The 11070-nt window shown below is 48.7% G+C and overlaps 1 protein-coding gene across 2 annotated transcripts in view; it reads right to left on the reverse strand.

The window, feature by feature from the left end:
- TDRD7 (tudor domain containing 7) overlaps window positions 1-11020 on the reverse strand; it is a 96166-nt gene extending 85146 nt beyond the window's left edge. For both annotated transcript variants that reach the window (XM_019555198.1, XM_019555197.1), the window contains exons 1-2: window positions 10866-11020; window positions 528-739 (exon numbers count right to left, since the gene is read on the reverse strand). In XM_019555198.1, coding sequence (XP_019410743.1) covers window positions 528-734 — 207 coding nt within the window. In that variant the 5' untranslated portion in view covers window positions 735-739; window positions 10866-11020. The remainder of the gene's footprint in view (window positions 1-527; window positions 740-10865) is intronic.
- Between the last annotated feature and the right edge of the window lie 50 nt (window positions 11021-11070).

Below are 11070 nucleotides of genomic sequence, written 5' to 3' on the forward strand. Positions count from 1 at the left end.
GCATTTTTCAGCATGGGGACACTGATACACAAGACACTGGAGTCTGCTGAAACACAATAATTACCACGCTCTAGCAAACTTGATTAACTGAGTCTGCTCCAACATGCTGTAATTATGGTGCATTGGAGCAGCCTCACTGCACATACATGGGCACCCCAAAAGCACACATCACTTTTTCATTATTAATAATCAAATTGTAAGTAGAACCAAAATCTAACTTGAAAGCCACAATTCACAGCTCTCAGTCATAAGGGTGTTGTCTAGAAATCCCTAACAAGCATTACCAAGTAATAATGTCTTTCCACCAGAGCTGACACTTTTATATGTTCCTTGCTCCTAGCCTGGCCTGGTTAACAGCAACACTGACACTAGAACACTTAATTCCCTAAAATCTTACTTATAGACAATGCAGAGACCCACAGACTTCACTATGAATTTGAAACACAGCTTGAAGGAAACTCCCCCTTTTATAGTCTGTTAGTTTCAAACCACTACTAAAACAACCTTTATTCAATGATTTTCCTTACCTCACCCATTTTATTAACTTCTATCCTGACAACTCCTGGGACGCTCTTCAAGTATCCTTCCAGTGTAGCATGTCCTAGTTGCTTGAAAGGGATCCAGTCTCCAGTCAAAGATTTGTATTCCCCTTGAAGCTTTGGCAAAGGCACTCCATTTTTGTGCGACTGAAGAACAGCTCGTAGCATCTTTGCAACAAGGTCAGCTTCCTGCATTTTTCCTATAATCAAACACCAAAATGCTTACACGTATAAAATGAAATAACTGTTTCTTATTCAGCTACTTTATACTACTTACCTTAATCATAGGGGGGGTCTGTGGAATAGGTTTAATGGAGAAAGATGAAGACCCATAGGTGATGCACTGGCTGGGGGGGGAAGGGGAACATGCTCCCTTCCAGATTTCTGCACTGAGTGCAAAGCTGCAGCTTGGCCAGAATCAGCATTTGGTAGCAACAGGGGCAGCAGCACAGAGTTGTGTCCCCCATCACCCCATTTCCCATATTTACGCATCATGTACGAGAAGACTAGACTAGGAAAAAAAACCTCACCTTGAGTATGCCTGTATTTAGTAATTTTACAAATTTCTAAGTCCTTTAATATTGGAATGTTGTGGCTTTCACTTAGACTGGTGAAAGAATAGCAATGCTAATCTAGCCAGTGAAACATAACTGATCTAAAAAAAAAAAGGTATTTCTGCAGAGATGATCGCAATAGTGTTCCTTTAGTCCAGGGATGAGGAACATCCAGCCCGTAGGCTGGATATGGTCGTCCCGGGACTCCATTTCCCAGCCGCGCTTGCCCACATGACTTGTGCCAGTCTCCATGGAGACCACAGCTTCCATCACGCCAGAAGCACACATGACAGACCAGGGCAAGGGGCAGCTCTGGAACTGCTGGGAACGTGGGATGAGGGCAGACACAGCACAGCCATGATCTGTAACCTGCACACTCCAACCAGGGGTGCAAAGGCAGAGGATTGTGGCTCTGCCCCCCTCCTTGCAGCAGTGACATCCTGTCTGCAGCCAGGGCAGAGCCGCATGCCCCTGCCCAGAGCATTCAGACTACAGATCACAGCTCCAGAGCAAGCCATGTTCCCGGCAGCTCGGGAGCAGCTGCCTGAGCCACCCAGCCCCACCTGCTGCCTGCACAGTTGAGGTCTCCATGGAGACCAGCACAAACCATGTGGGCAAGGACAGCTGGGAAATGGAGTCCCCAGCCAACCCGCAGCCCAGAAGTTCCCCATACCTGCTCTAGTCCAAGACCTTGTCTTTGACAGTGGCCAGTGGCAGGTACATTAGAAAGATGCAAAAATCGTTGTAGTATATTATAAAGTAATTTTCCCCAAAAGAATATTTCTTTCTAATCTCCTTGGCTAAAAGTTGGATTGTGCCCTGAAAGTTGAGGATTACGCTAGTTCCAAAACAAACTCACCTACTCACTTGTCTTAAATTTTTTTACGTGACTAAATATTTATAAGCATACAATCCTTTTTGAAACCTACTGAATTCTGACAAGTTCCACAGGCCAAATTGTGTAATATCTGAAAAAAAACTACTCTCTTTTACTGAGCACCAATTGTTTTACTGGAACAACTTTAAAAATGATAGATAATAGTTTTAAATGCTACTATCTCATCTCTCTCAAACCAGGATCAAATTAGGCAGGTCATCCTGAACAAGCACCAGTAGCCATTACGGTTAGTACTTTATCACATACTTTAGAAAAATAATGTTCCATGGAACCATAAAAAGTAGGGCTGGAATGGACCTCCAGAGGTCATCTAGTCCAACTCCCTGCTTGAAGTAGGATAATCTCTATCCAAATGATCCTATACAAATTCATAATCTAAACTCTTCATAAAACTACCATTAACCCTACCACAGCACCCTAACCTGCCACAGGTAAAGCATGGCAGGTAACATCCTGCTTCTATCACATGCCAATGTATGCTCAAGAGATCATGGATAGAGGATCATACCCCCTGAACAGAAGGCAACCCCCACTTCTATACCAATCTGACCATGGGGTAAAATTCCTTCCTAGCACCAAATACAGCAGTTGATCTGACTCTAAGGAGAGGGGCAAGATACTCTAATCAGGAACTTCCTGCTTTGGTCCCAGTGGGAACACTGGCATACCCCAGTTAAAATCCCCAGCCTTGACCCAATACCTCTGAGGGAGGCTTAAAACATCCTGACACATGTAGCAGAAAGGGGGAGTGGGAGCAACCGCAAAGCCTAGAAGCATGGAAAACACCCATAGTAGACCATACACCTAGATCATTCCCGATCAGTGGCTGTCCACTTCTTGAACACCTCCAGTGATGGAAAGTCCACAACTTCTCTAGGCAGTTTATTCTACTGCCTCACTATTCTAACAGTGAAAAAGTTTTTTTCCAGATACCCAATCTAAACTTACTTTGCTGCAACTTCAAGCTTTGGTCTGTGTCCTTCTCTCTTGCTGCAGAGAGAAAAGGTGCTCTCCCTCTTCTTTACCTGTCAGGTATTTGAAAACTGCTATCATGTCCCCTCTTAAGCACCTTTTCTGCAAGCTGAACATGCCTAGCTCCTTCAGTCTCTCTTTATATGACTTGCTTTCCAAGCCCTTTATTATCTTTGTTGCCTGCCTCTGGACCCTCTCTAACTTCGCCATGTCCTGTTAAAAAATGCGGGGCTTAGAACTGCACTCGCTCCCAATGAGGCCTAACCAGTACTGAGCAGAGAGATCCAAGATGTTTTAAAAGCATATTTAAATATTTTATATTATTCCTCAAGCAAAACTATGGAATTATATGGGGAAGTACATGTCAGTAATTATTCCCCAGGCAAGATTAATGGGATGGTTACAAACCTACGTTATATCCCCAGACTGAGCATTATAGAAACTACAGGCTATTCAGAAGTAAGGGTTAACTTAACCCCCACCCCCAAATCCAGGCACATTTAGATAAGGAAACATACAATTAGGGCGCTTGAACAGCCTTGACACTGTCCTGTAACACAACCATGAAATAATCAAATGATTAATGGTTGCACTCTCAGACCATTTGCCTGATTAAAGATACAGGTTTCCCTCACTTTATGTGGGTTCTGTACATGCGAATTCGCTCTTATGCAACGACCCTTTTTATACCAAAAATTCATTATATGTAAGATAAATTCACTTTTATGCAATTGGTGTGGTGGCAGCCTAGTTAGATGCTTTGTGTGGTGCATTGTGGGAGTGACATGCACCAAAATACAGTCTCCTGTGTGGATCTATGCTCCTCGCTTGCTGTCTGATGTATTTCTGTAGTTGCCATCCCCATTATGGAAACATTCACCACCACCCTGTGCTTTTGTGTACGGTCTACTGTTGGTGAGTACCAAAACTGTCTTGTAAGAGTGGTAGAAATGGGTTTGGGGGTCAGTACAGTTGAGATCTTGGAACATATCCCTATTTGTTACATTCTAAAGTAGGTTTCCTTTAGGCGAATTTGAGTTATGCACCATTAACCAGGAATGCATGAACAGCATAAAGCAAGGGACACCTGTATATTTTCTTCCCCTCTAGTGTTATTACCAAGGATACAGGTTTTCCATTTCCCATGGAAAAAACAGAGTAAATCTGTGGCAAACATGGACTTCTCATTTTACCAGAGAAACCCATGGATTTTGCAGTTTTGCAATAAACTCCCTGCAGGCTGGCAGAGTTCCAGCCTGCAGGTGGCTGGGAGGGAGCAGGAGGATGGTCAGGTAGGGGCACCATGCACAGGGGCAGGACATGCACATGGCTGTCAGGCAGCCTGGAGAGCAGCTCCCACAGGTAAGTGGGGGGTAGGAGGGGGATTGAAGCCCCTGTAGGGAGGGAGGAAACTAGGCAGGGCTGGGGCTGCTGCCCAGCCAGGCAGTGCATGGGGCTTGAGGCTGCAGTGCACAGCTGCAGGGCCCCAGAGGGGAGCAGGACAGGCTGTGGGGGGCTCATCCAGGGGAGGGCATGACAGGGAACAATGGAACCACACAAGGATCTTCTTGCTGTTGCGAGTTCTGTGCTGCCCTGGCAACGCGCCCCCTGCACATGCTGCTGCTTTGAGGGACACTACCCGCACTGCTGCTCTCACTGCAGCCCCTCATGCAGGAGGCACATTGCCAGGGCAATACAGAGCTTGCAGCAGCAAGCAGCTTCTCCATATGGTTTTGCTGTTCCCTGCCGTGCCGGGTCGTACCCACTAGGCCCCAGGAGAGGGAAGCAGGGCAGGAGCCCACACCTGATCCACATACAGATCTGGGGAGGGGTGTCACAGGCTCCCCCTGCCTCCTGGGAATACGTGCAGTGGCAGGGAGCCAAACCCCACAGCCCACAAGGGCTGTGGGGGACCTTTAGTCACAGATTTTGGGGTTTAAAAATTGCAAATTTTCTAATAATCAAGGAAAACCAGGGTCCCTGGCAATTAGAAATTAGTTCAGATCTGTAACACAACAGAAGTTCGGTGCATATAACCCACTTTCAAAATGGCCGAAACTGCTTTAAGATAAACCTGAATGGATGTAAAATCAGACTTAAGTGATTTAGGTTAAATTGGTTTATTTAACTTTTGTCCGAGTTCCCCTTCAGATTCAAGTTAACTCACAGTCCCTCAGCATCCCAGGATGCTTTGCTCCTCCCAGCATCCACCCTGCCCCACCCACCCTTTGCAGGCTGCCAGGCTAGCCTTGGCTCAACCTGTCTGCTCCAGCTAAGCAGATTGTCTGAGAGGGCTGAAAGGCATATTCTAGCACACCCTGGCTTCTGGCCTGGGCCACTGTAGGCGTGTGGCATTTCTGGAATCAAAACTGAATGTCTGTTCACTTGTCTATTGGTTCAATCTATGTAGTTTAGCAAAGTTTGAGTCGATTCAGCCGTGGTCTTTTTGATTGTCTGTACTTAATCTCACAGAAACAGAATAAGATACAGATGGAGGTTTCCTTTTAAAAAGTTACATTTATACAGCAAGAACAGCTGTACAGTATAAAAAGGTGGGGGAAGGGGGTGGTCTTAAAATCCTTGAGAAACAAAACATAAATGGAAAGCATGATGGAATCTCAGAAAGAGAGATGCAATACCTTAATACTGAATTTGGTGTGGTTTGTGCCATAGGGAGTTTTCTTCTGGTAATGGAGTTAGCAAGGTTCGGTGCTTGTTTAAAGGTTAGGATGGGTAGTTCTGGAAAGATCACTTTTAAGAATTGGGTCTTCTTCTAGTATGGGTTGCAATTGTTTGAGGATTTCTGGTGTAGGTTCCAGAGAAGGGTGGTATATCACAACTAATGGCATGCAATTCATGGGGGATTTTCTCTTTGTACTGCAGCAAATTTTCACATTGTATCTGGGTAGTTCTGTCAAAAGTATGATCTCTCTGTCTAGGAGTGTCCTTGTAGGGTGAAGGCACTTTTGAGATTTGCAAGGGGGTGGGGGGCAATCATGGGTATTCTCCTCAGTGCAAATGCGGTGGTATGAAAGGGCTTGGCTGTAAATTACAGCTTTGTTGGTGTGTTTAGAGCAATTGCCGGTTCTGTGTAGATATGCATGTTGGTCCAGGGGTTTCTTGTATATGGTGGTTTGTATTTTACCTTTTTCAATATTGATCATGGTCTCTAAAAAGGACATGCTGGTGTTCAAGTATTCAAGAGACAGTCTGATGAAGGGGTGATGATTATTGATTTTTTGGTGGAAGACACAAACTGGAGAGTTGCAGTCCAAATGTTGATGTCATCTATGTACCTCAGTTATTGCATGGGCTTCTGGCCTGGGACTGTTACTGCTTCCCTCCACCCAAGAGGGAAATTCAAATAAGAGTGGGGGAGGCAAGAGGCAGGGGAGGACCACTTAGGGCTGGGTGGTGAATGACCAGATGCACCAGATTCAGTGGCAGATTTGGCGGGGGGCTGCCGAGTGGCCGGATGTGAAGCCAGAAGCAGTGCAGAGTCCTCACTCCACCTGGCTCCACAGGGCCCCCCAAAGCGCAAGGCCCAGGGCAATCACCTTGACTTGCCCCACCTAGGGACAGCCCTGCAGCCAAGAACCTCATGGTACTGGAGTGCAACAGCAAGAAAGAAAGCTGTGAAAGCAGCAGTGGCCTGGGGGGAGGGGAAGTGGCAGCAAGTGGGCACGTGGGAGCACAGCAACAGCTGGGCAAGAACACAGGGCCTGTACCGGTGTCCCAGGACCAGGGCACAGAGCTGGGCAGGAAAAGCGCACGGCAAGGGCTGGTGGGGGCTCTATGGAGCCAGGCCAGGCCAGGCTGTGCCAGCAGGGAGAAGGAGGATGCAGCCTGGCTCCAGAGCCCCTACCACCTCAGCCCCATGCTCCCGCTGCCCTGCTCCGAGCCCTGCTGGTGCTGGCCCTGGGACACCAGTACAGGCCCCACACTCCTGCCCAGCTGTTGCAGCACTTCTGTATGCCTGCTCGCTACCCTTCACCCCCTGCCTGTAGCTGCCATTTCACAACTTTCCTGCCCACCCACTGCTGCAGCACCATGTGGCTCCCAGCTGCACCGCCAGGCCATGGAACCTGCACCGGTATCCCAGGGCCAGAAGCAGGAGGGGTGTGTGCAAGAGTTCATAGGGTAAACCCCACAAGCACACCTCATACACATGCACCCACACCCCCCCTTTGCACTGTCATACATGCAGACCCCCAACTCACACCCCCTCACATACCCCAGCCAGCCCCCCACAAACCCCATACCCACACATACCCCACATATCCATGCACATACCCACATGCTCCCACAACCCACATACCTATACCCACTCCCATGCCCCCCAACATATACAAAAAACTTCATTTAAGCTATTGTGCAATCACCTCTATGTACACTACACAAACACATGTAAATGAGGACAAAATATTTTTTGGAATCAAAATAATGTTGTAGCTTTTCAATTTTTTAGAATATAATGTGGTATTTCTTTGGTTCTGAGATGGCAAAACCCCTTGCTGAAAAGAATACTTTTGGGGGAAGGGGAAGGGCCTCTGGTGGCAAAGGTCAGGGGTTAGGGGGTAGAACTTCTGGTCATAGGATGGCAACCAGGGGGCAGGACATCTGTCAAGGGCCAGGGCCACTCATGTGGCCCTCAACAACTTGCCAAAACTTGGTAAGCAACCCTCCAGACAAAATTGCCTACCCTTGTGACAGAGGGACTGGTAGGCTTCCAAACAGCTTTAAAGTTGTAAATATATCAATAAGATGTTGCACAACTGATCTCTCTGTCTCTCAAGAGTAAATTTGTGATTTTTTTTAAATATCAGAGAATTTGCAGTTTTTAAACAGGAAACACCAGGATTCCCACCAGTGAGACAAGTGGCAGGACCCAGGCAGAAGAGCCTGCCCGGGGCTGGCACCAGGGACCAGCTGGAAGGCAAGTGAGGTAGCTGACCTCCTGGCCATTTAGGGCCAAGAGGACAGGCTCTGACAGTTCAAAGCAGACCATCACACTGAGCACATCTTCCAGGAGATAGCTGCACAGATAGCAGTACAGGGGAACACACAGCAGCAGTGCCATACAAAGACCAACTGCATACCCACAGCGTACTGGCAGCTGGCCCTGAGGTGCAGACAGCTCTGCTGCAGTGCCATGCCACACAGCCCAGACGGCTGTGCGATCCCCGTCCAGGTCTGGCAGCATATAGACATGGGTCTGCACATCCAAGGGGGCAGATGCTGTCGTAGGTACCAGCAGGTCACAGATAGGCAGCAGCCCCCCCTGCTAGACTGCTGCAGTGGGTAGAGGGTGCAGGGACCACTCTAGGTCAGCGCTGCTGCAGCAGTCCAGCTGGCTTCAGGGGCTAGCATCCCTATGTGTCAACTTGCTGGGCCTTAGAAGCTCCTGAGAGCAAGTAGCCCTGAGCTACTCACCAGGGCAGCTTTTTATACTGCTGGAGGTGCTGGCCCCAGCTTTGAACTCCCCCTAGCTGCAGATCCAGGAGGAGCATGGGAGAGTCAGTTTACCCCAAGTGGCACAACTTGTCCCACACCAAAGTGCATGTTCAGGCACATGTGCTGGGGCAGAAGTCTCCAACACAAATTTGTGCTGCTCCTGTTCGAGCTGTTGCAAGCACACGTGCCTGCATGTATGAATGTGCCCTATGAATTTATCAATAACCTGAGGTCTGTACTCTGAGTTGTAATCTCACTATTTAGATATGCGAGGCAGACTTGGATGCCAGCCTGGTGTGGGATGCTGGTGTATAAGCTAGTGACACCCATGGTGGCTAACAGGGTATTACTGGGAAAGTGGTCTATGTTTTTGAGTTTTCACAGACAGTCTGTTGCATCTTGGATAAAACTTGGTCTTTGGGTGACGAGTGGTTTTAGGATGGGGTTGATGAAACCTGATATTTCCTCTGTTACGGTTCCATGGTTGAAAATGATAGATCTGCTGGGGTTCCCTCATTTGGCGATTTTAGGGAGCATGTAAAATGTCCCTGAATTAGGTAGCAGACAGATTGGGGTCTGAAGCTTTTCTTGTGGTTCAGATGGAAATGATGTGATGGTGGGTTTGAGTTTTTCAGTGAAGAGGGGAGTTGGATCTTCCTCTAGTTTTGTTTGTTTGTTTTATAGTTGGTAGGGTCAGAGAGTTGTCTGTTGGCTTCTTTTATGTAAAACTGCCCAAAGGCTGAGTTTTAAACTCAAAGAGTGAGATAATACTTTTGAGAGAGCCACCCGGATAACATGTAAAGATTTGCTGCAGTACAAAAAGAAAATCCCCATGAATCGCATACCATTAGTTATTATGACATACCACCCTTCTCTGGAACCTACATGGAAAAATCTGCAAATAACTGCAACTCATACTAGAAGAAGATCCAGTTCTTAAAGAGATCTTTCTAGAGCCACCCATCCTAACGTTTAAACAAGCACTAAACCTTGCTAATCTCATTACCAGAAGCAAACTCCCTATGACCCAAACCACAGCTAATGGATCCAAACCGTGTCAGGACAAGTGCAAAGCCTGCCAACACACCACCACTCCCACAATAACCACACCTCATCACTATTCTTGGAACTTACATCTGTACCTCCAGAAATCTTATACATCTCATCCAAGGCAAACAAATGCCCTGGTGAAAAATATGTAGGAGAAACCAAAACAACTGCATACTAGAGTGAATGCACACTGAAAATTTATCAAAGACAGAAATACCCAATTACCTGTAGAGACACACTTCTTAGGAGACAATCACTCCCTCTCTGACCTCTCAGCTCTAATCCTCAAAGGGAATTTAGAAAACACATTTCGTAGATAGCCTATGAATTTCACTTCATAAATCTACTGGATACAAAAAAATAAATAAATCATGGACTCAGTATAGACATTGGATTTATGACACATTACAACCTGCCTGATATCTGATTCACCTACCTAAACTGAAGTTAGCATCTACATCCCCCCACTCCCCCTTTGTTTTCCTAATTTCCAGCTATTTAGGTTTTCACAGACTGCCTCTTTTCTACTTTTGGAGAACTCTTTAGTACAGCAGAGTATCCCTTTGCTTGTCTTTCGCATTCCCCTTCACCCATTCCACTCCCCACCCCCCTTTCTCTACCCATTGTTTTTTTAGTTTCCACCTATTTATGTTCTCACTGACCTCCTGTCACACTTCTAGCTTCTTTCATTCCTTGGAGATCTCAGAACAACACCAGAGTCTCCCTGTGCCTGAAGGAGGGCACTTGTGACAGAGAGCTTGCAAGGAACTCCCCCCCCCCCCAACTACTCAGTTGGTCTAATAAGAGCTCTCACCTCTACCTGAAGAGCCTTACCTGCCTGTCCTCAGACCCACCGGCTACAACCAAAAGCCGTAGCAATTATATATTGTTTGGAAGTGCTGCCCTCCCTGGCAGCGTCTCCATGTGCCACCCAGCTCTGACCAAGTGCCTTACAGCTAGCTCTGGACTTGTCCTGGGCCACAGGAGATCCGAGCCCTTACCGACCCGCTCGAGGGCTACAGGAAGAACAGCCCGCACAGCAGGCCGGCCAAGCCGCAGCGCCCGCCAGCTCCCAGACACCTGCTGGGGGAGCAGACCTGGGCCCTCCCGCACCTCGCGCAGAGCCCCAGGGCCGGAGCACAGGCGGGCCCGGGGGCGGGGTGCGCGCCCCAAGCCGAGGCCAGAGGGGGCTTTCCTGCCGGCTCGAGCAGCGCCACAGCAGGTCCCCGCTCGCCAGGCCAACTCTGCGGGGGCCCCTCAGGCCGGGACCGCAGGGGGAGCCGGCTACGGCTATAGAGAGCAACCAGCCGGCCTGGCGCAGGCCCCAGTCCCAGCCCCGGGCCGCTCCTCACCCTGGGCGAAGCCGATAGGTACCGGCCCCCGGCGCCCCTAACTCACCCCGCGCCGGCAAGCCGGACCGGGCCCGCTCCCGCTGCCGCCGCCCGCACACAGGAGCCGGCCAGCCCCGCGCAGCTCCGACGACTTTAACCGCACACGCCCCTCGCGGCGGCGCACGCGCCGCGTCCACTTCCTGCTCCCGCCGGCCGCAGGTGCGGAGCCCGGACAACACGGAACTGGGAGCAGGCCTGACCACTCGGCGGGC

This window comes from Crocodylus porosus, unplaced genomic scaffold (assembly GCF_001723895.1).
Source record: "Crocodylus porosus isolate Cpor-Errol unplaced genomic scaffold, CroPor_comp1, whole genome shotgun sequence".
NCBI classification, from domain to species: domain Eukaryota; kingdom Metazoa; phylum Chordata; order Crocodylia; family Crocodylidae; genus Crocodylus; species Crocodylus porosus.